The following is a 27135-nucleotide window of genomic DNA, read 5'->3' as shown; positions in this document are numbered from 1 at the left end:
TTTAGCTTTATATCCATCAAATTGAGTTTTGCTTTTGCTTCTCTGTAAAAAACATTTTCCACTCAGAGGATGATGACCACTCCTGACAGCACACTTTAGCAAAGCACCGTACCTGAAAGCATACAGCTTTCCATTTGCTGCTGTGCAGTACTTGTGTATTTAAGTCTAAGCTGATGCTTTAGGTATTTCATTCATCTAAACTTACTTGTCACTGAGACAAAGTAGGTACAATATCAGTAGCTCTGTGCTTGCACAGTCACAGCCAACTGCACACTAGCAATAAGCACTCCCAAGAGCTCTCTATCCATTGTCTGATGTCTCAGTAGATAGAGCATTATCCCGCCTCCAGTGCTCACAGGGAGATTGGCCCTTCCTGTGATTTTGATCACACCAGCAGTGCTGTTCTCTAGCTAATCTGCTAGTTTCTTCTTTCTTTTCTTGTCCCAAGCTGCTCTCACGTACAAGTGCACAGGCGACCAGTGGACAGTGTACTGCAGGGTGATCCGGGAGAAGAACCTGTGCCAGGACATGCGGTGGTATCAGCGCTGTTGCCAGACTTGCAGAGACTTTTATGCAAACAAGATGCAACAGAAGAGTTAATGAACCTGTGCTACTTCTTAGGGTATTACAGCTATTTGTATGTAAGTCATGGACTAGTAGGTCTGAGTACTGGAACTTCATGAGTTGCTACAGTGTGGTGGATTCCAAAGCATACCTATTGAGACTTGAAAACTAACTCTACAGACTGGATACCAAAGTAATCCACTCATCCACCATTAAAAAAAAAAAAAAAAAAAAAAAAAGGAAAGCAAAAAAATAGAAAAGAGTCATCTCAAGGAGCCAATCATTTTATCATGTTTTGACATCTTTACCTTTTTCATTAATGCTTTTTACTTTAATATATTAAATCATCAGCCACTGGATGGCTTAATACCATTAAAGGACAAGAGTTGCAAAGTGATTACATTGACTAAGGTTATAGGTGCCTCCACGGAGGAAGGCCTCTGGCAAAATAGTTAAGCAAAGGTAGAGACATTATTTAATCTTTTAATCTTGGCTTTCATCTAATGTTTTTCATTCTGAACAGTTATCCCACTGTTGAGTGGGCTTGAAGGGACACACGTAAATGAAAGGCTTAATTTAAAGAGGGGATTTACTGTAAAAGCTTGTGAAAACTGATAGCAGAGGATGGACATCTATGAAACTCCCACAGAAAGTTCATTGCAATTACATCCAGCATTCTGAGTCATATTTTTTGAGAGCAACTAATAGTGACTGCTCTTCTTTCTAATTTTAAAACACAATCTTCTCTCTCTTTTCCCCAAAATAATAGTTTCTTTTATGAAGACTAATTTTTCTCTGAGCTAATGAAATAGAAGCTTATTAACAACAGTAGATAGTTACATTTATGCAAAAACCATTTTCAACGAGGTGGGAAAAGCCAGAAAACATTGGATCCAGTAGAGCTCACTGAGGGATTGTTTGATTTAATCTCTCTCAAGCTTTTAGGAGGCATTCAGATAAGGAGAGTACCATGAAACTGGATAGGATTAGTACAGAGACAACCTTGGAACAACCTTTGTATGAAGGATGAACTGAAGAGCAGAACAGGTGTTTCTTGTCTTTTGGCTCTTGTATACATCTGAAGTTTATATAGCCTTTTGTATCAAAGTGCTACGAGCGGTGCAAGGCATTCAAGATGAAACCCTGAGTGTGCTGAAGCCCTAAGGCCAAGGGCTTCTGTTGCCTTCAGTAAAGGTTAGGATTTTGCTCACTGTATTGTCACGTTTTCTTTTGTGGTGCTATCAGGTTTGGTGCTATCAGATTGGTGCTATCAGAGCACTTAGAAAGTGCTGCATATATGATATCCTCTTCCATGTGTCTGCACTTTAAACCAAACTCCTCTCTGATATGTGAGACTTGAAACGGGAGCTCTACCCAGGGCAGAGTTTGTCCCCACCGCTAGTCCTGCAGATTGGTGTCTCTCTATCGTATCTTGCTCCAACATGTATCATTTCCCTTGCCAGGCTCCAAGGCCAGTTGTGCAGTGGTTAAGTTACAGCTCATTCTTCATAATATGAGCAGAGCCTTTTGGATGAATTGCAGCTTTGTACTCGCTCTAGAACTGTGTTACTGTTTTATTCCTTGTGGATGAGTGCAGAAGTAAGCCCACCTTTAACCCTGAGCCCACTATGGATTGCAGCTCACACCTGTCCTCAAGCTGTCTTTGTTGCTGTTATCTTCCTTTCAATGCAAGGAGGGATAAAGATTCTTAGTAACTAACATATCTTTAAAGCAACTTTTTTCTTCCTTATTCCAGTTTTCAGGATCTCACTGCAATAACTCATCAGCATTTTATCCACAGCTAAGTTTTTCCAGCACAGGGAGTTATAATTTCATTGACAGGCTAATCCTGTGTGGGCTTCACATTCGTATCTGTGCTTATTTAGTGCAAACAAGTGTGTGCACCCCAGAGCTGGCCTGTATGCACGAAGCCACATTTGCACACCATTTATTCTCAAGTGCCTGTCACAAACAGATCTGCTTTTCTGTGTCCCAGATGATTTTCACTACCAGGGAAATGATCCTAACTCAGATTTTGTTATACTGGATGTTCTTTTGGCACCTGATAGTCAGAATCCAACCTCTCTCTTCTGTTATTCCCACCCTGTATCCCAGATGCAGAGGTTGTATAAATACTTAGTAAGCAATCAATGAAAAATGCTGGGGTCCAAGTTCTGGGTCCTGCCTAAGGAAACATGAATTTAGAAGGAATTTTACTGAATGTCTGAGCACTGAAAACCACCTCGCTTGCTCTCTCAGTCCACAGATTAGCATGCATCGAGCTTTTTTAGAAATGATCAGAAACCTACATTAATTAAAAACTGATGGTACAACACAGCTCCATTTTATTACATTCTCTAACTTCATCTGGTGACAACCCTCCCATGTTATAATAGCCAGAAAAAAAAATATAAAAAGAATTTAATTCTGTTCAATACTCTTGCACTTCTGTTTCATATCATTTTATAGGAGCCTTACTATGAATTTACAGCTATGCTCTGCCCTCAGTTACTCCATACTGGTGAAAGAAAAGCTGTTTGTTTTGGTGTATCTATGGCAATTCTTTTTCTTTTAGTTGTTCTTAAAAGATTGACACTCTTTAGATTACAGTGGTGGTATTTCCATATTGTAAACAATACTCTGTACTGTTACTAAAGTACTGTACATTTCTAGTTGCACAGTGGTGTTACTGAGTGTAGATTCTCACTATCTCATGTATGGTGCTAATTTTGTTGGTGGAAAAGAATCTTAGCAGTCGAATATTGCTTGATATTTTATTATAATACAGGGATATATCCTCCATGGCAATAATACCATGTAAGTTTTTCATTACAGAGTGAAATGTATATATTTTTCCATTAGTTAATTTGCATATGTACTGTATCCATGGTAATTTTCTTTTTGGTGCTGGTTATAACTAGAAAAGATAAAAACAGTCAAACTGAATGGAAGAAGTTGTAAATGAAAACTAAAAAAAAAAAAAAAAAAAAGAAATAGAAAAGAGGATCATTCCATTTTGAAAACAAATTGAGTATGTTGAATAATAAATTTATTTTTTCCATAACAACTTTAACAAGGTTTCTGAACTTGAAAAAATATAATGCAAATCAAGCAGCTAGCATGAAAATTCAGAGCAAGGGGGGAAGCTGTAAGTAGTACCTAATGAATCTGTCTAGTACTGGACTGAGACTGGGATTTGGTTAAATCTAGGCCAACTGTGTGATAGCTGTGGTAGGTATAAAAAGTTTTTTGTCAGTAAGAAATCTGGCATCTCAGAATTCCTGGTGTGCTAACAAATCAAGGAATGATGGGTCTTGTCCCAGCTGGGTTGCAGAATAAAGCACAGGGAGTGTTAATACCTGATTACTGTCTAGCAAGGTCTCTCCTCAGGGACACAACAGTAGAACATGGCTGTTTGGAAACGATAACCTAGGTTTTGTTTGGGAAATCACCGTGTATGACTGAGCAGGCTGCCAGGAAGCTAAAGCATATGCCTGGGGACATTTTGCAAGTGCTTTTGAGAAAGGTTGCTTTCAATGTATGTTGGAGCTGAGGTGAGGTGGCAGCTAGCTGTATGTTAAATGGTAGCTGCTCTGCAGGTGCAACCCAATAACAAAGGTTGCTGAACATATGGAAGTTTATGTTGAAGCTAAACTAGGCCATCCATTTGAAAGATATCTACATAACCTAGCTGCATACTGCCCTGGTGTGAAATAAACAGAATTACTTCAGTGCTAAGTGTTTTGGATGTGTTTGTTGTAGGCACTAGCCAGTATCTTTGTACTACTTGGCTTCCCCTTCAGCCTGGTCAAAATGTCTTTTTATGAATGGTTGCACACAGGCATGGAGGATCCCTTCCTGTCCTGTCTTACAAAGATGCCGTCATCCATATCCCATTTCAGTTCTTGTTGAAGTGTCACTGTTGGAGATGGGAGCAGCACCTTTCTAAAGCAGTCCTAAAAGCAAGCGGTATCTTCTACGGCTGGTATGAGAGTCCCTGTCCCAAGATGATTTCCAGAAATTGAGCTTATACCTACTTTAAAAAATAGAGTTCATTTTCTGATCTCACGCTGGCTTCTTGGTACTGGCATAGCACCTATAGACTCCTAGTTTTCAGAGGTAGCCTGAGATGCCAGCCCAGCTGCTGTTACATATGACTCTTAACAGCATCAAAATTGTAGAAATTTCATCCAAGTGTTGCTGTATATTAACACGTCATTGTGTTTGTGTATTGCCTGGAGTCAACATATGATTGCAATTGTTGACCTGTTTAAACAATAAAACATAGCTATAAGCCTTTGGAAGCCAAAGGCATTACAGTAAGCTCGGATATGGCAATGGGTGGGAGGGGTGTAAGGAATGCTGTCATACATTTGGCTTGAAATTTTCCTGGTATGTGCCAATATGTCTTCTATAAATCTGGTAGGCTTATGTACTTACTCTGCCTGTTTTGCATGCAGCAGTTTGCTATTTTTCCTTTATTCCTAATCCCCATCTTGCAACCAGGAAACCAGATGGTTTGAAGCCATTGTCCTTCCCTGTGATCTCAGTTGTCTTTTTATTTAAGGCACCTCAGCCAAGTTCATTAAAGGCAGGTGGGGTTAGATGGCTCCAGTGCTCTGGCATGGAAGTACCATGAGGAAAGTATGATCTCTTCTCAGCTGCTTGGAACTCACTTTTGCTTCCACCAGCTCCGTCTGCTTCCCTCACTCTCTTCCAATTCCTGGTGTACAGAGCAGCCTTAGCTGTCTCTTGATCCCTCACAGCAAGCTGGCCTGGACCCTGCTTTCTCTGGAAGGAAATTTCTTTCTAAAAAGCTTAATAATGGAGCACCTTTCCCCAGCATCAGCCTCATGCACCACCCAGAGCATTACTAACTGGAGGACCTTGTTCTGCTGGTAGAGTGAAAGCTGATTGCTACTTTGTGCTTTCCTCCACACTACATGGTCTGTTGGGAAAGGCGTTTCCTCCTTGAAGAGTGGCAGCACAAACACCAGCGTGCTGAGGATGTACAGGCAGAAAAGAATCGCACCAGATGCCAGTTCAGGGCACTCACACTTTTCTGATGGTGCAACAAAAGAAGCCTGCTTGCAGACAAGTTACTTGCATCACTGGTTGGTCGTCTTGCTATGTGAAAGTAGTGCACCCAGAAACAGGCAGGATGTGGGTGCTGCTCCTCAACGGCGTTACTTCTTCAGGTACTTAAACCTGTGCTGGACACACTTGACAATACTTCTCCATACACCCTGCCCTTCAGCAGCCTTCCGTTTATTTCGGTTGGAAAGCAGGTCAGTATGAAGACAAGAGTTCTTCAAGTGCTACTAATGCACAAAAAACAGTTCTCCTTTCTACGTGGATTTTTGTTTGTCCTATCACATCTCTGGCTTCTCCTCACCCTCTTTAAAAATGGGACTGTCTGCCTGGAGAGAAATGTGCCTTGGACAAACAAGACCAAAGAATCTTCGCTTTGGATTTCTTGAGAACTGTCTGTTTTACAAAGGGAGTTTAGGCAAGAATGTCTAAGCAGAGACGGCTCACAACCTCTCCTGTAGCAGCAGCTGCCCCAGAGGATGACTGGGGTGTTTCCAAAGATGATCTCCACGCATCTCTCATGGTTTCTCTCTTTTCAAGACCCTTTCATGTGACAGACCCCATGATGAATGCCCGGAGGCTGCACTGTACCACATTGCTTATTTTGTCAGAGCTGCCGTCTCTGCCAAATGGTGGCCAGACACTCAGACAGAATTTCCCAATTAGCAGAGTCCTGCAGCTGATGTCTGAGGCTGCATCTGTGAGCCCTGTGCATTACTACGGCTGAGACACTGGCTAGGCTCACATGGCTCAGGGTAGGTAACCGCCTCAGCCATAGGGCAAGGAGGAAGCAGCTGGGCTTCCTTGAAAGATGTGATTTCCCTCAGTTCCTCTTGCTTGGCTGTGAAGGCAGCTATTTGGGTGTTTAGTCCTTTCATCCTTCTGTGGCCTGGATGGATCTGGAGCCTCCAGAGTGACTCATCTGGGTTATGCCACAAGCCTTGGCTTCCTTCTCAGTCTCAGCAGGGAGCGACTGCACACGGTGGCGGATCCCACAGGTCGTCAGTGTGTGTGGCCAGCTCCTGGCACAACTCAGGCTCCAGGTGAGTCCTTGAATCGTTGGCATCTCCAGCTTCTCCTGAGCCTTGGGCTTATGGCAGTCTCAGTGTAACTGCAGAGATGTCTGCCTTGTCCTTTTCCCTCTGCTCCCCGCAGACACATCTCATGTCCTTGTCTTTGCTGCATGCTTACAGCTGCTTTGTGTTCCAATGCTTTGCACCTTTCAGAAACTTTGCCACTTTTGCTGCGTATGCAAAATAGCCTTCCTCCTCAGCACAATTGCATTTAATCTCTCTCAGCCTTGAAAGAAAACATTCTTCTAATTTTACTCTTGCAGTAGCCTCGTGTCTACCCTCACAGTTACTTTCTGGCTGTGTTTGTTTCTGAGATCTTTTATAATGTTTCAGTGTTTTTTGTGCAGTGGCATTTGTATGCTGCAACCAGACATGGATGATGAAGGCCATATGCAAAGAAATGGTTCTCCTCTGAAGACCTTACAGACTGCAGGTGGTCGTGGGGGAAAAGGTAGATTCCTGAAGCAGCTACTTGCCATTATTGGCAGCAACAATCTGAAAAGGTACGGAGATGAATGTGTGCTTCTTTTGAATGAGCCTATGTTGTGATTACCATGCTAGCAGGGAGTGGAAAGGGATATCTCCCATTGGTTTTCTATCCTCAGATACATTTTTTGTCATTGAAAGTAGCAGAGGATAAAATCCACATCAATTCTGGGATGCCCCACGCAGCAATTGAACTGCAGGATCCAAATCCAAGCTTGGCTACTGCTCAAAACACAGGCTGGCAGAGAGAGGGAAATGCTGATTCGTTCAGCAGGAGAGTGCTGGTAGCGTGCCAGTCTGTATGTCTGCTTCTGCTCCCAAAAAGCATCAGCTATCAAAAGACTGTGGGCAGTTTCCTGTAGGGTCGTTGCATACAGCATCATTCTGCAGTCGTTGCGATGACAGGCAGTGAAACAGTTCAGAATTTGAAAAGGAGGTGTCCTCTGATGGAACACAAAGTTGAGCACTACCTGGGTCTGGCGAGCAAAGCAAGACAAGCCACTCTTCTGTAGGGGTTTTTCTTATTTGTCTTTTTCATTTTCTTGGAAAAGACATTATTTGAACACTTAGCAGCTTCCATTTATTTCCCCAGCTCTGCATTTTTCCCCTTGATTTTGTCTCTGATGGCAGAAAGACCCAACCAGACTGCAGCTTTGTTTGGCATCAAACTTGCCTCCTGAGATGATCACACAAGAAGTCTTTTATCACTTTGGCGGCTGAGAGCCAGAGCTGCTTGTGGTGGAAGTTGCTGGGACTGTAACCCCTGGTTGTCGTGGGATGAGAGTCAAGCTTGGCCTGTCAGCAAGGCGAGTTGCAGCAGTCTGAGCCCCTGCCAGGACACGTCAGTACTCCTGAGCGTGCTTCCCCCGGTGCTGCTCTCATTAAGGAGAAGGTATGAAACCCACATCTAAGTTGCACTAGTCCTTTAAAAAAATGAAGTGTTGTCTAAAATAAAAATCCTGTCCAGAATCATGGTCTAATTCCTTAGGAAGTCACTGTAAATTGAACCTCCTCTGCTCTCACTGCCTAAAAGCCTCTTACTTTTCTTATTGATGTAGTTCAACTTCTGTGCTATTGGCACAGTGTTATCCTCAGCGCTGTCACCTCTGCTTAATGCCCAGGTTTGTGTCGAGGAGGGGGGGTCCTGCTGAACTCCTCAGGCATCAGCAGGTCTCCAAGGCTGCAGTCACCCTTCCTCACAGCTTCCCCAGTTCATTTTGTAACATGCTTACCACATCTTGAGGACGAGACGCTGACACAGCCAGAGAAGTACTGCCATCAGCTGCATTTCCCAGGTGTGAAGAAGTTGTTTCCTTTTCTCAGTCATGTTTTGCTGAAGAAATAATTTAAAAGGGAAGAAGAAAAACATGCATGATTGTGTTAGCAAGATGGAAAACAGCTTTCTGCAGCTTCCAGGTATTTATGTGCCATTGTCTCTGCAGTGCCATTAGCAATATATTGCCTGTTGCTGCCTATTAAGTACGGACAATTTTGCAATAGCTGTGTGTGCCATACCTTTGCAAGCAGTGCCTTTTCCCTGTCTGTCCTCATGGCTTAGATTATTTGTATGCAAGGCAACGGCAATGTTTATCAAGCCTTTCCATCAGCTGTACAAACTCAGAGCAGAATCAGCTGTGTGCATATGTCCCTTACTGTCAGAGCTTCAGTTTTTGGGAGGTAGGCTCTTGGGTAGATCCTATGAGATTTGGTGTTTCTTATGTATCTGTCTAGACAAAGTGCTGCCTATGCATATACCATAAGGGCATATGAGTATAGCATAAGAAAGGAAAAAGCAGATTAGTTTGTTTTCCAGTATCCCTGTAGAATGGGTCTAAAACAGAACTATCATTCACTATGCAAAAAACAAAACCAAAACAAAGCAAAACAAAAACAACAAAAAACCCTGACAAAAACATATTTGTAAAAAATGTCTTATATGTTTTTCAGGGTACCGCTAAGTCTTGCCAGGCTGCACCTCTCTCCTTCCCCACCTCACCCCAAATGCTTCCATTTTTGGCTAAAAAAAATCTCAAGTTTGAGAATTTTCTAACCACCAATGTCAGCCAAAACCCAGGCCCTTTCCTCTGATTTTTCCACTTAATTTTTAAAGTATCTTCTGGCAATTCAAAAATATTGTTTTGATGGAAAATTTTCAACCAGCTCTGCTCACTAGTTTCTGCCAACAGTCATACAGGCAAAACAGTGCATCTTCCAAGAGAGGAGACTGTCCGAGAGGGCCGAACATGAGGCAGGCAGTGACTAATGCTTCTCTCCCCAGCCACGTGCCCCAGCCAGCGCTGTGCTCTTTTGCAGGCTGCAGCCCTTGGTGAGACCCATCTTTCCAGAGATGTTTCTGGTCTAAATTTCTCTTGGCAAGTCAACTTCATAATTCAGGTATTTTGCCCAGTTGAAGGGAGGTGTGGGTGGCACAGTAGGATCACCAAGAGACCACAAGACTTGGAAGAGAAAAATTCTGCACTTCTTACCCATGTTAACTAATACTTGGACTCCTGCAGGCAAGTACCAGCTGGCAGGGAGAGGTGGGGAGATGGGGCCTAGTCCAGCTCACTATCAAAACAAACTTCCCTGTGCTATTGTTGAACAGAGCTGTTTAGAAATACCAGCAGCTGAGCCATGCACAGGCATGAGCAGTCTCCATTGTAACCCCTGAGAAGCTCTGTGGGCAAGATTCTAAATTGGCTGGTAGGCTGAAATGACACCAGTCACATCGCTGCTGTGTATCTGTTACCCATCTGTCTCTTGGGAAGGTATTTCTCACACTGAATGTGGAGCATGAATTGAAGGGAAGCTCAGCTCCTCTCAGGAAGATATTCCTGCAGAGATGGGCAGAACCTAAATTTCAGTATTTGGCTTTGGGAGCCAAAAAGGCTTCTGTGCGCTGACTACCTGGACAGTATCCTCTGAGGACAGCCATTCTGCAGCAGTCCTTAATACTTGCCAAGTTCTCTGAGATCTTCCAATGAAGGGGTTTTTAGATGTGGAAAAGCTTATAGCCCTTCTCTGACCATTGGTGATTTTAGTGGGTTAAGTTAGGAACAGGAAATACAGTGACTAGAGGAAAGCCATTAATATTAAATTCCAGCCTTTGCCGGATAGTCTTATGTTATCTTTGCTCTTTCATGAAATACTTTCCAGTTTTCCTCGCAGGGCATTTGTTAGAGGGGTAGCAACTGAGGAGCTCTATCTTGGCACATCTCCACCTGCTTTTCTGTAGCAGTGCACATTTGTGCTGTGGGATTTTAAGAATTTCCTTTGCCTTTAGAATTGATATGCAAACAGTCAGCTGTATAGACATCAGTCTGACCGGTAGACATTCTGTGTGACCCAAGAAATAATACAGGTGGCCAGCACCATGCTGGAGAAAACAGACTTGTTTTACTATGTCTAGAAGATGGGAGGTCCTGTATACACCATCCAGTAATGTAATCTGCTGTGCTTGACTGATCACAAAACACCCACCAGGATTTCCCTAACAGCACCCTTGATTATTGCCAAGGAAAGCAAAGGTTTGTAAGGAATGTGAGTCCTGACCTTGCCACCTCAAAAATAGCTAGGAGATCTCAAGATGCTCATTTCAACAGCCGAACATACGTCCCCTTTGTGCTATACCAAGTCTGCCAGGTTGATAGGAACCAGAACCTTCCGTCTCCAGCCTGCACAGTGATCTAAGTAACCTTTCATGCCAGAGCAAACACAGAGAGCCCTGTGCAGTCAGCATACAGTTCTGCCAGCATCCTTTTTCTTCAACTCCTCAAATAGCCATTGACGCTGCTGTGCTAAAAGCAGCTGGGATACGCTTTCTGTAAAAGGGGCCATCTTAATTTTCCTGTCTGCCATGTTGCTGTAAGTCACACTATGCATTTGTACCACCATGTGATAGTATGGGTTGAGAGATATTAAGACAGGAGAGATGAGGGTTTCCAGCTGCGTAACTCTGTTCGTGCCACCTCTCCCACGAGTGTCCCCACCAGGGCCAAAAGCTGTATGATTGAGCTCTTGTGCACCTTGTAGACAGACATTGAAACCTAAAAAAAAAAATTCAGGCTGGAGAGTCTCATATCACTAAACAGCTTGTTACCTGGGGCAGTACAGTTTTCTGTTAAAAAGAAGTCTTTTATTTCCCATTGATACTTGTCAGGTGGCAAGGAGAACCATTCTCCTGTCCCAGAAGGCCCTAGCTGCAGACACTGCCTTGGAAGTGAAGCTTGCTCTCATGGCTACGGCAAAGGAATGGGAAGCACGAGATCTGGCACGAAGTCCTCCTCCCACTGAAGCCAGTGGGATGTTTGCCATTGGCTTCAGGGGAAGCCAAGATTTCGGTCTGCAGCCAGATTGCTGGTGTGTTGTGCTATGCTGTGTGCAGGATCAGAAAAGGTTCTTGGTTTCCCGATGAAGCTGTTACTGCCTCACCTCCTCTGCTGCAGATAGCTGTCTCTCACCTGATGTTGCTCCCTGCTCTTCTCCCTGTTTTGAAATCTTATTCTTAGGCTAGAAACTCTTTAAGGAAGAGACTGGCTGCATGGTTTGTGCCTGCTTGCATTGTCCCACAGCTGGGGCTTCTGGGCATTCCACTGCCAAAAACATTCCCTCCTCCGTGGATGATGTATGATGCAAGAGGATGGCATAATGCAGCAATGAAGAGCTGAAAATAGGTGGTTTGAATTAAGTAAAACATGTGGGGTTTTCTCCAGGTAAAGAACTTGAATCAGCTTTAGAATTTTGCTCTGTGGTTCAGGAGAATCTGAAGAGATGGTAAAAAAGGTGCAGAGATGGGCCTTCCTGTTTCAGACTTTAACAACATGAGTTGCTGAGAGTCTTGATTTTAAAAGCACCTCTTTTTGTCATGTCTCCACTCGTTCAAGGTCAGATGGAAGTGAAATTGTGTTAATGATGAGCAGTGGCATAAGCATCTGTGAGCTTGACAGAAAACCTTGGTGCTGTAGGGTTGGCTGTGTTATGTAGTACGTAATATAGTGCTCCTCTGATGCACTGGAAAGCCTTGTGCCAGCTCATGCAGCCCATGCAGTATCTGTATTTGAAACATAGGCAGGGTTACTGCTCTCCTGAAGAGCAAGTAAAGGAAGTCATCTCAGAGCAAACTGCAATTGTTACACCAAGCAGCCCCATTTTGGCCTATGTAAGTCCTGCTGGTTTTATTTGAATGGACATGGCATGGTGGAGCCTCTCTATGCCAAGGAAAAGCCACTGCAAGCAATTCTCACTCTTTATGTGTATTTCTCCCTGAAGAGGATGTCTTTTCCTATTCGTCCTGTGGGTTTGGTCTCTACTGCCCCTTTCTGGAAACATCTGTAAATGCATCATATCTATAAAAAGGCATGAAGATTTATCTCCTGGACCAAGAAGCTGCCCTGGCTTTTCTCACTTCTTCAGGTGCCACATGTTGTACAGCATCTTCCCCTCCTGTTCAGCAGCACCTTGTGTTCTCTGGCCATCTGGGATGAGGTCTTGTTCCCTTGACGTTTCCACAAAGAGCAGCTGGTGTGAGCTTTCTGGTAAGTTGAAAGTGTTTTGATAGATTTCTTTCCCTGCCAGGCAAGGAGTTTGTAAGTGCAGGTTCTTAAAGTCTGATGTTGATCATGCTGAGATCCATAGCTAGCACTTTTACTGTGATTTTCCCTCAGTAACTTGAAGCAGAGGTACCCCAAAGTTCAGCACTGGTACAGCAGCACGCCCCAGTGCCACCTCTTTAGACACAGAAGACCTTAAGACTCAAAAATGCACTTTCCTATAGTAATAAATGGGGAAGAATAGAGAGGTGTTTTCAATTTTAAGGAGTGAGGCAAGAGGGGTGGCTTTGTGTGGTGTTCATCTTGCTGCTATCACTTTAATTCTCATAGTAGTTCCTCTCCACCCTCCTTTTTTTTTTTTTGTCACTTGTATGTGTTCTGATTTCAGCACAAAGAGGGACAAAATTGAAAGTGAGAAGGGCATGGGATCCTGGTAGTTTTAAAGGCCAGGGATCATTGCCAGCATGCACCCACTCTCCCGTGTACCATGTTGGTGATCTCCTCATGAGCACAACCCAGGAACCAGCTTCTCTCTGACCTTTGTGGAGGAGACCGTGGTGAAACTCCCTTCCTGATTCTGGATCCTGGACGTACAAAGTGTTCCTTACGAGGTTGGTGTCTACATGCTGAGCCCCAGCTGTGGGCCCATGAGCAGCTGTAAACGCAGCCTAGACTGCTACCCTCCCTAGACTGCTTACCCACCACTTGCATGAGCATGTGAAGTGCAAGAGCTCCTGCAGCTGTAGAGGCTTTCCTAGCACTTGTCTAAAAAAAAAAAGGGAACGTTTTTGTGGCATTTCTTTTTCTTTATCATCTAAGTAAGTCCCCAGCACTACGGTAGACGTCCTCTGCTGCCCACTGGGGCCCCTCTCTTCATGGTCCATGTGGCCTAGAGGAAAGGGGAAGATTTTCCCATGAGAACGTACCCATTCCTTGGCTCCAATTAGAGAAAATGTATTGCTGACGATGTTCTTCCTTGAATTGGCTCAGCTGAGAGCCTGATTAGCTATTTCCCAGTCATCTTGAAGCCCAAGGCCCATGTTTCTTTAATTTTGTCCAACATGTCAGATAGTTAGGGAAATGGTTGGGAATATTGTAAAGCAGCTTCTGCCAGTGAAGAGTCCCAGGGAAGGATCACATAGACTCCTGGTAATCATTCTCAGGCTGTCTGTTGAAACCCTGCCTATGCAAAGATCCAGGGAACTGCAGCATTAACCAGGAGGGACACAGCCTGTAGAAAAAGGCATTGGTCAGCTCTTTCTCCTTTTCTGTAGGAGATTTGGCTGGTTGTGCTTTGTTTGGTACCTGGTGGTCATGCTGGTAGTGCTCACGTGTGAGCTACTGTTCACTATAAATGCAGCATTACTAGATCTTTACTGACAGTCAGACACATCTCTTATTGCTTAATGCTTGCTCGCCCCAGTTTCCCAGTGCTGGGATCAGGCTGTGCTGTGTGCATCCGCCATGGGTGAATCAGTTAATTCCCTGCAACTCAGGGAATAGCAGAGGGACCATTAAAGCATTGCATGGCTGTGGATTTATGAATACTTTGAACTCTCTGGAAGAACAGAAGTTCCCTGAGATTATGGTTCAAAGTGAATAGAAGACAACAGCTGTCAGAACAGTTCCTTGGATACCTTTAATGATGCTAGATTAGCACTTCGGGCACCTTCAGGGGCCACCTCACTGCCCAGCTATTGAAAGGGCAGAGGCAGCTTGGGGCAGTGACCCTTCTGTTGCTCTGTATGCAGGACACAGTTGTATCGGCCAAGGCTGTGCTCAGCCCTAGATTTGCTGTAAGAGTTATAAGTGATACAATCTCATTTTTTCCAATTTCCTTCCCCACAAGTTAGCTTAAAGGGAATGAAGGCAGATCTTGCTACATCTCAGTGCATTACTAGCCAGCTCAAATGACTCCTCACTGTCTTTTCTTCTACATGAGACTCTTAATGCCCTAAGTCTTTGCATGTCCTGGCACAAAGCCCAACTGAAGCATGAGCTCCAACAGCAGTTTTAAATTTAAAGTTGTTCTTTTGGCTTCAGAAAGTCACAGATTGAAGTTGAGAGATGCATTTCAGCTGTTTACTTGCAGATCTGCAACAGCCCTGTTGTGCTATTGCTCTCGCCTCCATCATGCAGTTGTGTTAACAGCACTTTCCAATTAAAGTAGTAGCCTTAGTTACAGAAAATGCTTTTCCTATTTGGCCATTTGTCTGATGATTATTTTCTAATTACTCATGAGGCATAGAGCTGGTTTGTTTCCTATTCCTCATTATAATCAACCCATCATCATTTCTCTGGGATTCTTTTTGATGTTTTTTATTTCTTGCCATTTTGAGCATCAGCTTGGGTAACCACTCAGGCACCACGTGTGCTCACACAGTGTGCAGTGCTGATGTGAGAGACCAGGTAAATATCAGGTGCACAAGCAACTCCTGAAGTTCTGCTCACCTCCAGCAGCAAGGACATCCTGCTGTGGAAATATTGGTGTCAGGCAATCAATCGCAGAGCCTTGCAGTGTAAATTAGGACCACTTCCCTGACCTAAATGCTCCTACTCTGAAAACGTAGCCTTTACCACATTCACTGCCAAGATTAAGGCTTTTCCCCATTACCTGAACGCTCAGAATCTCTAAGATAATAAATGATGTCATGTGAACCCTGCATCTTTCTTCTGATGCAGTCAAATGAGAGCATCCTTTTCATTTCACCCCACTGAGTGGCATATGCTGGACTCCATCCTGCCTGCAGTGCAACAAGCTCAGCAGGCTGCTGCAGTGGTGGGCAGCAGGGTCTGAACTGAGCCACTGAGCCCTGAGATTTTCACTTCCTCCATATTTGCCATTGCAGACAATGGTGCCACTGTCTGCCAGTTGAATGCTCTTTGTAACATGAGCACAGAGTGCTTGCACTGGAACTGCAGGGACAGGAGGAAGGCCAGATGCAGTGACAGAGGCACAGGTTTCTGGGCTGTGAGGCCGCAAAGATCCTCTCTTCAAGGATTTCCCACAGTGTGATCAGCCGTGACTGTCACTCTGGTCTTGTGTCCAATACAGTGACCCTCAAATCCTGGGACACCTCAGTTCCACCAGACCTTGTAAGGATGCCACAGCCACGAGTTCCTGCATGTTTGACAAGAAAGCAAAGCGTGCTGCTGCCCCCATGTGTTACTTGCTCATTACTGTTGCCATGCACCAGACGTGGGAACCCTACCTGGGAGAATGAAACTAGCCAAGCTAAGCACAGCACAGCCATTTCAGGTACTGAGGTCAAAGATCTTGAACTGGAAGACCTTTCTGTTTCCTCTGTTCTTCACATTTAAGAAATTACAAAGTTGGATTGGACATGTTTGGAAGTTAGATGAGCTGGAGAAAGCAAGGAGCATGCCATGTGCAGAAAAGCACACAGAAGTCATCGTCCATTCTGAAAGGATGCATCTGCAGTGCTCAAGACTGCCATGCAATGCTGAGCAATATCAGATATCAGCACAGGGTGTTCAGGCTTGTTGGCTCAGGCTGTGAGGAGTGCAGAATGAGAGACAGCTCTTGGCAAGCTCTGCTCACATGATAAGGTCATTGGAAAGGCAAGTGATGCTTTCATCAACCTGCCTTTCCCCAGTACCAGCACCAGCTTGAGTGAAGACTCACTTTGTGCTCCTGTAGTGTACTGCACACTGCATGATGCCAAGGACAAAAGCTTCCTCCCGTATGCACTGAAGCAGTGTTCTTCCAACCAGTGTCTCAGTCCCCAGCTTCCCACCCTTCTTGGCCACGTCATGTTCCTGTTTTGAACCATTCCATTTAGATTTAATTTAAATTCTCTCTGGGCTAGTGGCAGCTCTCAGGAGAAGGGAGAGCGGGCTGTGTGTAGCTACTGGCTGTCTGCTGCTTCCCAGCAGTTACCAGATAACTTCTGGACGTTCATTGCAGTTCTCACAGTTTTGTCCCTCCTTGCTGGGCAGTACTTTGCTGGGGCTGCACATGCTTGTTACCAGAGTTAACCAGTCCTAGAAGCTGCCTGAAACCTTGCCTTGTAGGTAAGCCAGCTCAAATGGAGCCAGTCTGTGGCTCAGGACATCGTGCAGACCGATGGCTCCGACCATCACTAACGTAGTTTCATGGAAAAGTGGTGCTGCCTATTTGCCATACCTACACAAGAGCCTTTTTGTCCCTGGCACCATTAGCAGATGGGCCAAGAAGTTGTGCCTCAGTGGAATGTTGTCCACAGAGTGCCCTAGACTCTAAGAGCTCTCTGAGAATATATGAAGGAACAATATATGCTGGCAGGGCTTGCATGCTCCAGCAGTTGGGGATTGCAAACACATGCTTCAGCTATGCAAGAAATCTCTGACTTGTTCTGAATGCGATTCAGCCTGGGTTTCTTCCCAGGAACATTCCTGTTCTTCACAATTTACCAGTTGCAGGAAGGGGGGTGGAGGAGCAGGATTTTACTAGTACTCAGGACTTTAAGAGTAAAGGAGAGGAAAGGGAACAAATCTTACGGTGTGTTCCCTAGCCAAATTCCTCTAGAAGGACAGGGTGTGCAGTATGGGTTCCAGGATTTGGCATAATCTCAAGAAAATACGAACTTCAAAATTAAAACCACTTTTAATTTGTCATTTGTTTTTATATAAAGAGTAAGTATCTGTTTTTTCTTAAGTAATTCAGTCTCTGCTATCACATAGACCAGGCAGCCAGAGCCAAATGGTGCTGCTTGCTGGAAGCCAAGCACAGAACTAGGTCTCTGAACAAGGACACGTTATCTCCTCCAGGAGACGGCAGTGCTGTTTAGATCTGCGTTGTGGTTCCCAAGATGAAAGTCTCAATCCTGAGTCACAGCATAGTCGCAAACTTAGTTGTCATAGGTGGGACTAATCTGATGAGCTGGAGATGAGTGATGAATGCTTATTGTAATGCCTGCTGTGTTACAAGGAGGAAAAAAAAACTTGCAAGGATGGACATGAGAGCTGTGCTTCTTGCCTGGAAGAAGTCAGAGGTACGGTGTGCCCACAGCTTCACATGCTACTCAGAGGGTTGACAAAATCTGCTTATCCTTGCAGGCAATAGCAAGCTTCTCTCTGGGCAGGACTACAAGCCACTGTGTCCACTGTGTGTGCCCCATGCTGCAGGGCTGGGTGTCACCTTGCAAGTGGGTGTACCCTTATGTAAGGAAGATGTTGGTCTTGTCTGGGTCTGGTTGCCCCTCAGTTGGGAATTCCCCTACGGGCAAGGTGTGAAGCTTTTTGTAAGCCAGGTCTTGTGGCTGCTACTACACAACAGCGTGAACACAGGTTTTGTGTTTCTTTCCAGATGTGATCCCTAAACCATCACTTTGTTCCTTGTTTTCGACACAAGACCCCTCGCGGGCTGTCGGTGGCAGGAGTGCTCGTGTGTGGAACTGCCTGTGGCTGAGTTCGGAACCTGCTGAGCTGGACATGCTCTGCAAACTGGAGAGATCATTCTAAGAGGTGAGGTGGAGCCCAATGCTACCAAACATGCACTTCGAGTAACCTCCATAGCTCAGTTAACTGTATTAAGTATATGCCTGATATTAACTTAATTTAACTGAAGTTTTCTTTCCTAAGTGGTGTGCATGGTGTATCTGTCTCTTAAACATGTTGCTGTATGTAATTCAATCAAATGTGTACACAGTACTCATGTAAGCTCAGTCACTCCAGACATGGGAGAGTATTATTTTGTTCTATTTGGCTCATACTTCTACATTTAAAATGGAGGGTAACTTTACTGAAATGCAATTCAGTGATACCAGAAGTATCGGTAGATTTCTGTTGCCTCACAGTGCTCTTCTGGAGTCTTTCCCATTTTATGCTCGACTGAACGGAAGTAACTGGTTGAAATTAAGAAGCAGATGCTAAAGAAGTATTTCTTTAACTTGCACTGTATCAGGGCTATAGTTCAGTATTTGTGAGGGTTCCCACCTCCTCTTTTATTGATTACTCTTCATTCTACATTTTTCTTTCATACGGCAGAGGAAATGGGTGAATGATTTCCCTCTGACTCGCTTTTATTAATCCCAAATCATGGCTCACAGTTATGGTGATTTATGAATTGCAGCTTTCACCATTGTGAATTCAGGGCAGTTGGAAACCACCGAGTGCCAACCTGAACAGCTGCAGCCCAGCAGCCAGTGCTGGTGAGCCACTGTGCTGGGATGTGTGAAACGGCCCTCGGATGGCTGCTTTAATGCAGCGTTCAGAGCTGCTTTCAGGTTGTGCGCTCAGCCCCCGGCTTCCCAGCTGAAGGTAGCGGACTGTCGCTGAGCGGTCTGAAATGCAAATAATAGATTTTATTGCGATTAAGTAAGTTTTTAGTAGGCTGCTTAGAGGGAAACACGATACAAGGAATGTGAGCGAAATGAGAATGCTCCTGAAGTCAGCCTGCATAGATGGGGACAAAGCAGAAGGGGTGAAGAGAACAGCAGTTCTGGATTTGGGCAAGATCTTAAAGCAATCACAGGAGAGGGGAGGAGGGAGCCTTGTTCCCGTTCGTGCTCTTTTTGGAAAGCCTGAACCGAGATCTTCGTTGAAGTTTTTTTTTTTCTTTATCGGGATGTGATTAAGTCTGGCTTTTCCTGGGAAGGAGCTCATGTCGGTGTGCAGGCGCCACGTGGGAGCTGCCGGCTCCGCGCGCCCAACCCGCGCGGCGCAACCACGGCGCTCCCGCGGCGCGGGCCCTTTAAGAGGCGCCTCACCTGGCGCGTTCCAGCGCCGACCTCTCAACCAACCTCTGTGCGCTGCCCTTCCCAGCTTCCCATTGGTCAAGTGGCTTTGAGGTCCCGCCTTTCCGCGCGGCCAGCCAATGGAAGACGGAGTCGGGGAGAGACGGAGTTAGGTTGGTGCGCGCGGCCGATGGCCGGCGGGGAGCGCGGGGCCGGGAGACGGGGCGGCGGCGTGGGCCGTCGGGATCGGGGCCGCGGGTCAGGCACCGAGAGCGGCGGGCCGTGACGGCGGAGCTCCGGTCGGGCCGAGGCCCCTCCGAGCCGCTCCGCCCGCCCCGGCCGGGCCCGTTCCCCGGGAGGAGGCGGCAGGCCGCGCCGGGCGGACCGAGGGGCCGCGCGGAGCCGCGCGAGGATGCGGGCAGCGCCGCTCCGACCGCGAGCGCGGCCATAGCGCAGGGCTGAGCGCTGACGGAGGGGCGGCGGGCGGCTGCGGCCTCGTGGGGCGAAGCGCTCGGGCCGTTTCTTGTCGGCGTTCCGCAGGTCGCAGGTACGCGTGGCCGGGGCTCGGAATGCGTGCGGTTTGCGCGTCTCCGTAACGCCGAACGGTTCTGCGGGGAACTGAGGGCTCCTCAGGTAGCGCCGCTCAGTCCTTAGCGTGTGCGGCTGGGGCTGGACGCGGTGCTCTCGGCCCCGTTGTTGTGAGGGATCGTTGCCGTAGTAAAGATTCCTGCCTTAAGTGAAGGGGTGGCTTTCTCGTATTTATTGTTAGGAAACGTTAGAATTTGTGACGTGGAGCGAAGCGTTGTCCCGTGGCAGACCTTAAAAAGAGATGGCATCATGAAAAATTGTGACGTCTGTTTTGTTCCAGGTGCTGCTATAGAAGATGAGGCTGAACGAGAGCCGGACCAGACCCTTCCAGGCTCCTGTTTCCATCCACAGCTACCCGGGAGGGCAAGTGTACGTGTTCCCAAATGGCCGCTCTGACTCGGAGGAGTCGTCAGACGAGGAGCTCAACGTCATGGAGCTGCGGCCCAGGGGCAGGGAGCGGCAGTGCAGCAATGCACGGGGCAGAGCTGGGGATGTAGTGCTTCTGGAGAGAGACATCACTGAGGACGACAGTCTGAACAAGCTTGCCCTGCAGTATGGTTGCAAAGTAAGAGATATCTCTGTTTGCTTTTGTTTTCTTTACTTTTAGCGATGCGTTGTGCATGCAGAGTACTTCCCAGAATTGTGTGTAGGCTCCTTGCTGTCTGACAGCGTTTACCCTGTGTATTTCATGAATGATCAACAGCTGGGAGAAAGTGAGCTGGAGAAAGGTTAAAAAAAAGAGCTGTTGAGCTAGCTAACAGCCATGGAAGATGTCATCCCATGTGGCCTGGCTTACTGGTTAGTTTGGGTGACATCAGCAAAGTCATGATTTGTATTTATTTATTCGAGGGCATAAAGTTGAAGCTGAGCACAGAAGTGAGGGAGAGAGCACCGCCCTCTCCGGGGTTACAGGTTTGAAATGAATTGAACAGCGTTAAGAAATGCTGCTTTGGTGGGGCCTGGGCTACATTTCCCTTTTCGTTTCTTTTTTTTTGAAAGGGATGAGCTTTCATATTGCTGAGAAATGCTGGGTCTGAGATGGACCTACAATAGGAGAGGTGCCACTATGGGTCACAGAGCTGCTGTGCGGGGTCTTCGATGGCTCCTGCAGTACACAGAGGTGCATGTGGCTCAGCCAGCTGCAGGCAGAGAACAGCACACGCACAAAGACTGTCTCTGGAGTTGGAACATACTGAAAAACACGCACTCTGAGTTTGGTGTGGGGGAAAAATGGTGACAGTTTCAATGACCTGATGTGAATATTAAGAATACCCCATTGCTTAGCAGTTACAGCTTTATTTTTCGAGTCTTCTTTACCTACAAGCTCCTTTATCTACAAGCTAGGCTGTGATTAAGAAGTTGCATAATGCAAGCATTTGGACGATGGCCTGGTTGGTGATAATGACATGGTACTGCTGAACTGTTGCAATATTATTGCACTGTCTTGCTTAATAGCACAGCTGTAAGGTACAGCTGAAGCAAGAGGGCTTAGAGAAGCTGAGACAATTCCTCCCCTCCCAATCCCTTAGAAACAAAAACAAAACAAAGGCCCTTCTGGGTTCTGCTGAAGCTGGTGCTTGTGAAGGAAAGATCCTGGTAGGGCTTAAAGAGGCTTTGATTGCGAGCAGTGGCGCTGATGATGTTGTAGCAGCCCTGTACTCTTCTTCAGCAGAGAACAGTCACAACTGTTGCCACTTGTGCCACATCGTAGCAGTTCACTGAACTTAAAAGATTACCAGCAACAGTTGGTTCTCTTAAGAGAAAACGTGAGTGTGGCTCCTGTGGTGTCAGCGAGGAGCACTCAGGCAGTCGGCACACTCCTCCCGCAGCAGAACGCCCTGCCTTCCCTCCCTTCAGAAAGCACACTTCTGATTTGTTCCCATTACATTGAAGAGAGATGGAAATCCTTGTGGCTGGGGATCTGTGTATTTATTTACAGGCTGACACTGTTCAGTATCAACGTAGTTTGTAGGATTTGCACAGTTAAGCAGCTCCTGAAAGACCACTGGGATGTCAGCAAAGATTTTTAGCTGCAAAAAATGTGGGCAGTGTAAAAATTCCAGGATGGGCTTTCCTTGAAATTTCCTTGAAATTCCAGAGAATTTGTTACTGGTTTGAGAGTCATCAGGGCCTGCTTGGGGTGGGAGAATTGAGACAGTGCAAGAAAGTTTTGTTTGTGCAACAGGTAACTTGGCAGAGATGCAGAGCACGACAAACTTCTCATTTTTACTCTTGACCACGTATAGTCTGGGCCTGCTTTTGGCATAGTTTTCAGCTGGGACAGGAGGAGCTCACTGCAGCCAAAAATGAGTACAAATAATAAGCCTAAATGGCTTGCTCATCCTAGTGCTGTACATTTTTCCCACCAGCTTTGTTGTTTTTGTGTGAGCGCTGCTCTACTTTCTGTTTCTAGAGCTTTAGCGCAGCGTTGCAGTTTGATTGCAGACACTGCAGGGGATGTTTACTGTCCCAGTAATCTGTTTTCATTGGAAGAAAACAGAAAATTGAGGCACGGCTTCAGTTAGGAGGCTTAGTGTCAGATTGTTATTTCATAACAAAGTAATTTTGGAGAGTTTAATTCCTGATGTTTTGCTGAGGCAAGCTGTGAGGAGTCTGATCCAGCAGCTGAGGATTCCCTTAGCTACAGGGGCAGCAGATTAGGATCTGCATTAAACACCCCATTTTCAGACGTGTCAGGCTGTGTAGAGTAAACACGACGTTTGGGCATCCATCTCCCCTCTCCTTTTCAGTGCAGTCCTGCAGCTCAGCTGTGACATAGCAGACCTGCCTGTTGAACCAGCTCTCCCTAACAACATGGGCTGAAGGGAGCAGAACTGTGCAGCTGTGCAGGCAGAGCCCTGCAGGGCAGGGAGCCCTTCCCCCCTGGCTGAGGTGGTCCCAGGCAGCCATTCTGCAGCCACCAAGGAGAGGGTCGTGTTCCTGCAGCAGCTCTTTGGGAACTGCCATAGGGCTGCCTTCTGCTTACCTGTGTGTTGTCTTTTATAAGGGCAGATCTTTGCTGTGAGCTGCCAAGTGATGTTGGAGCTGACGACACTCATTGCAGGAAGAAAAGCACTTTCTTGGTTTTAATCCTCCTCATGGTTTTACTGGTTTCATTGGTAGCCTGACATTTGTGAGTGTGCAGCGAATGACCATCGTGCAGTAATTTGCTAAACTTCTACAAGAGCAAATCAGACTTTCTGTGTGTGGTATGTCGGAGGTGTTGGGTCTCTGAGTCAGGTCCTGCTGTTCCCTCTGCTTTGCCTCCTTCAGCCTTTCCTTCAAGATTCTTTCATGTCTGCTTGGCTGCCTTGGTTTGCTGCTTGCAGTGGGGCCTGGTTGTTATCTGACAGAGGTTGTAGGGGGTTATCTGTGTACACTGTATTAAGCTGCCTTCTCTTTACTTAACATTAAATAAGGAAATGCTGCCTTCCTGCTGACTTTGCTTTTTGATACCAGCAGCCCTTGTTGACTTATGCTGTATGTATGGTGTGTACTTTCTTGCTGTTCTCATTGCTGTTTGCGTGACTGAGCTGGGTGCAAACACCAGGCACAGGTGTGGACCCCTGGCTGATGGTCTGTTAGCACACACCAACATCCAGAGCTGCTTACAGGTGGACATTATTGCTTTAAGTGTTTATCACCAGGGCCTTGTACCAGCTGTGAAGTGAGCTGCATGGAGCAGTTATGCAGGGGAGAAGCTCAGCAGTGTGAGAGGTGCCTGCTGCTCTCTCCCAGCCTGCAGTCTTGCTTGCAGAGCTGCTGTGTGCTCCAGAGATGCTGTTACTGCTTACCTCTTGCTCGCACTGCAGTTTTCCCGTCACCATCAGCACTTGTCTGCTGTTTAAGGTGTAACTGCTTTTACAAGGTTTGCTCTAAAGACTCCTCTTGCTATAACTTGGATTTAAAAAGGGAGAGAAAGGTAACGAAAGCAAAGAGAGGGGAAAAACTTGGTAAGAAATGCACAACTTACATAAGAGGTGCAAAAGCACTGTGGGGGCCCGTGTGGTGGGGGTCCATGCAATGGATGTAACAGGAGCATCTTAAAGCTGCAGGACCTGGAGCATGTCTGCAACCACTGGAAATCTCTGAAGAACAGTGAACTGCTTGCAGACAGAGCTTGTTTTTATTTTCAGGCTGGTTTTGTAGCCACTTCTTGCTTCAATGCTAGTGAAAGGTTGGGTCGTTTTGAACTAATACGCAATGTCCTTTTTGGATCTTGCAGGTTGCAGACATCAAACGCGTCAACAACTTTATCAGGGAGCAGGACCTGTACGCTTTGAAGTCCATCAAGATCCCTGTGAAGACCCACGGGCTGCTGACAGAGAGCAGCAAGGAGCTGAGGCCGCTCCCGGCTGCGCGCTCGCAGAGCGGCGCGGTGCTGGTGGACGTGCCGGAGCCTGGCGCTGGCGGCAGCGGCTGTGCTGAGAGCGAGCAGCTCGTGGATTATTTCAAAGGCATCGACAAGAGCATCCAGGACGCCGTGCAGGCGGAGGCGCAGCTGAGTGCTGAGCTCTGCGTGGAGCCACCAGAGAGGCCGCTGGCCGAGCCGGGGAAGCGGGAGAGCAGTAATGGTGCGGACTGTGGAATCCAGTGGTGGAATGCAGTTTTTATTATGCTCTTGGTAGGAATTGTCTTGCCGGTATTTTATATCATCTATTTTAAAACACAAGAGAATGGCCCGGCGCCCCACACCTCCAACACAACAGCAACCTCAAATATTTCGACAGATGGATTGGAAGGGAAATTACTACAAGGCTCAGTTGTAGAAAAAAATGCTAGGGGGGAGACACAGCCAAATACAGCCTCACCTCCCAGCACGGGCGCCCATAAGACGGTGACTCTGACTCGAGTGCAATCGGGGGGATAACACTACAGATACTATTTTTTTTTAAAGTAGTCAATGTAGTTCTGAGCTTGACTGAACTGGAGATGCGATTTTATAGAAGAATAAGGATGCTCTGTTGCTTGTGAAGACCAGCAGGCAACTGGCTTAACATTTGTGAACTCTGATGAGGGAAAGTATTTTGAAGCAGTTTGCTCTTCTTGCTTGCTTCAGGTATTTCTTAAGAGTGGTTTTGTCTAAGAAGCTGAACCCTTTACTTCTGTGACAGAGTGCAGTATTGGTGTGATTGGAAAGCTGGGGGCTGTTTGGTTTTTTTTTTTAAGAAAATACGTTTTGCTTGGAGTAGAGGTGAGGACTCATCTTTTTCAATGAACTGTCATTTTTCTGTCTTGCAGAGCGTGGCAGCCTTGGCAGGCCTAACCCAAAGAGCAGTGGCTTTTAATTGGTTGGCTGGGGTGTGGCACAGCACAGGGACACCAGCAGCACCTCACCACTACATCTTGTGCACGATGGTTAAGCAGTGGGTGGTTTGAATCCTGCAGTGGGGTGGGCGAGGCCAGAGCTTTTGTCCTGGTGGAAGTCCTTCAGAGGCTTCCTGCCAATGTCCGTGCAGGCAGAGCTCATTGAGAGCTCTTGTTCTGTCAGGGTTTTGTCAGTGCTGCAGCGGGCTGGCAGCAGACATCCACAATATTGGCAGGAGATGGCGAGAACAGAGTAAGGCTTGTGGGATGCTGTGCTCTTCTCAAGGGTTTATTTGGTGTGGGGAAGTCTAGCTGTTACCTGCTTTTGGTTTAAATCCACAGTGGTGCATCTCAAATGTCACATCACAGTCGAGGACTTGAGTTTCCTTGTTTGTACGCTTCAAATGAGAGTGCTGCTGAGTTCACCTACAAAGACCCGCAAAGAAGCCCAACGTTGTGTCAGGTAGTCACAGAAATGTGAATCAGATGCTTTCTAGATGGGGACTGGGAAGCTGCTGTATGCTGAACAGTCCTGTCCACTCTGAGTAAATAGGGGGGGGTGAATGGAGGTTTGTGTGGCTGAGCTGTACTGTAAGCCTGATATGTGTGCTGTGTCAGTGCACGCTACATGCTGGAAGTGAGGAGCAGTGAGGCTTTGGGAGAGAGTTTTGCTGCAGAGAATTGTCCTCAGAACTTTTTATTCAACAAATTCAGGGACTGCAGACAGAGGTAAGCTCTCCTAGAGCTAAATGCTGAGGTACTGCTGTGGCACAGTTGCATGAAATCCCCAGGGAGGGGATCCAGGCTGTAACTCAGCAGCAGCCAGCTGGTTGTGTCATGGGGAGCCTTGGGGCTGTTTGCACAGAGCTGAGCTCCTGCAGGGGAGGCAGAGCTGGTGAGCAGGCACACAGCGTGGCAGTTTGTCTTTGCCCCGCACTGCAGCCTTCCCACCGTTTACTGTGTTCCCAGCAAGCTCGAGAAGATGCCTGCAGAAAACAGAGTCCATTTGTGGCAAGCTGCGGAGTCAGACCTGAGCTGCTTGCCTGCTGCAGGCCTTGCAGCAGAGGGCACTGCTGCCTGGGAGCTGTGGAGGGTCAGTCACAGCAAGGGCAGCATTTTTAGGGACCCTGGCTGCGTTGTTGGGCTCTGATGCTGAACCTAATGTCTGTGCATGAACCACGTGCAAGTTGGTTTGGGTTTGTTGGTGGTTTTTCGTGCTGTTTTTTTTTGTTTGTTTTCAAAGCCTTTCTTTTGCTGCCTAAAACTGATCAGAAGTGAAGACGCTGGGTGATGGGAGCAGCCTTGTGGCACCTTCTGCATAGCACAAAAGGTGTGGGGGGAAAAGAGCATTACGCGAAGCAGAGCCCTGTGGTTACACCTGTGGTGTCACACCTGCACTGTGGGGCTCCTGCAGCCTTAGAAAGGGCTTAGGAAAGCCTGGGCAAACCTAAGTTGTGAATGAGGGACCTAGAGTGTCTTGTAATGGGGAAAAAAAGGCTCGTATTTTCTTCTGTGAAGGAAAGGTATCCCTTGTGGTTGGGAAGAGGGGAATCGCTACATTTCTAAATCAAGTGAAATGAAATAAAAGCACAAGGGGCACTTACCCACCCCAGACTGCGTGTTGGGTGTTTTTCAGTTTGTTGTCTGTGTGGTGGACAAGCTTTGTTTAGGAAGATGTGTTTTGCAGCAGTAGTGCAGAGCGCTACAAAATGCAAGCATTCCCAACATGTGGTGCTGTCACGTTTGTTTTGTGCCACAGCATTTGTTTTGCAGAGGCCGGGCAGCAGCTCTGTGACTTGG

The 27135-nt window shown here is 46.5% G+C and overlaps 2 protein-coding genes across 6 annotated transcripts in view; both read left to right on the top strand.

The window, feature by feature from the left end:
* ADAMTS17 (ADAM metallopeptidase with thrombospondin type 1 motif 17) overlaps positions 1-4665 on the top strand; it is a 165291-nt gene extending 160626 nt beyond the window's left edge. For all 3 annotated transcript variants that reach the window (XM_042876110.1, XM_042876109.1, XM_042876111.1), the window contains one exon: positions 449-4665. In XM_042876110.1, coding sequence (XP_042732044.1) covers positions 449-600 — 152 coding nt within the window. In that variant the 3' untranslated portion in view covers positions 601-4665. The remainder of the gene's footprint in view (positions 1-448) is intronic.
* A 2320-nt stretch (positions 4666-6985) lies between these two features.
* Positions 6986-26947, top strand: LYSMD4 (LysM domain containing 4). Of its 3 annotated transcripts, XM_042875855.1 has the most exons (7): positions 6986-7231; positions 7807-8106; positions 12627-12748; positions 13152-13374; positions 18072-18229; positions 20309-20593; positions 24254-26947. In XM_042875855.1, the coding sequence occupies exons 6-7, from the start codon at positions 20324-20326 to the stop codon at positions 24896-24898; spliced, it is 915 nt and encodes a 304-aa protein (XP_042731789.1). In that variant the 5' UTR covers positions 6986-7231; positions 7807-8106; positions 12627-12748; positions 13152-13374; positions 18072-18229; positions 20309-20323; the 3' UTR covers positions 24899-26947. The 3 variants fall into 3 exon arrangements, with proteins under 3 accessions (XP_042731789.1, XP_042731791.1, XP_042731790.1); XM_042875857.1 differs by lacking the exons at positions 6986-7231; positions 7807-8106; positions 12627-12748; positions 13152-13374; positions 18072-18229 and adding an exon at positions 19535-19613; XM_042875856.1 differs by lacking the exons at positions 6986-7231; positions 7807-8106; positions 12627-12748; positions 13152-13374; positions 18072-18229 and adding an exon at positions 19900-19987.
* Positions 26948-27135: the final 188 nt, after the last annotated feature.

Source organism: Lagopus leucura, unplaced genomic scaffold (assembly GCF_019238085.1).
Source record: "Lagopus leucura isolate 7727_CA_CO unplaced genomic scaffold, USGS_WTPT01 Super-Scaffold_100015, whole genome shotgun sequence".
Classification (NCBI taxonomy): Eukaryota; Metazoa; Chordata; class Aves; order Galliformes; family Phasianidae; genus Lagopus; species Lagopus leucura.
The sequence above is the reverse complement of the archived record's forward strand: the minus strand, read 5'-3'. Positions and strand labels throughout refer to the sequence as shown.

What these genes read in the sequence shown, in the direction of transcription:
- LYSMD4 (XM_042875855.1), top strand. Translation starts at nt 20,324, where the DNA reads ATGAGGCTGAACGAGAGCCGGACCAGACCCTTCCAGGCTCCTGTTTCC. An exon ending in CCCTGCAGTATGGTTGCAAA is followed by an intron (nt 20,594 to 24,253) that starts GTAAGAGATATC and finishes TGGATCTTGCAG; the next exon opens with GTTGCAGACATCAAACGCGT.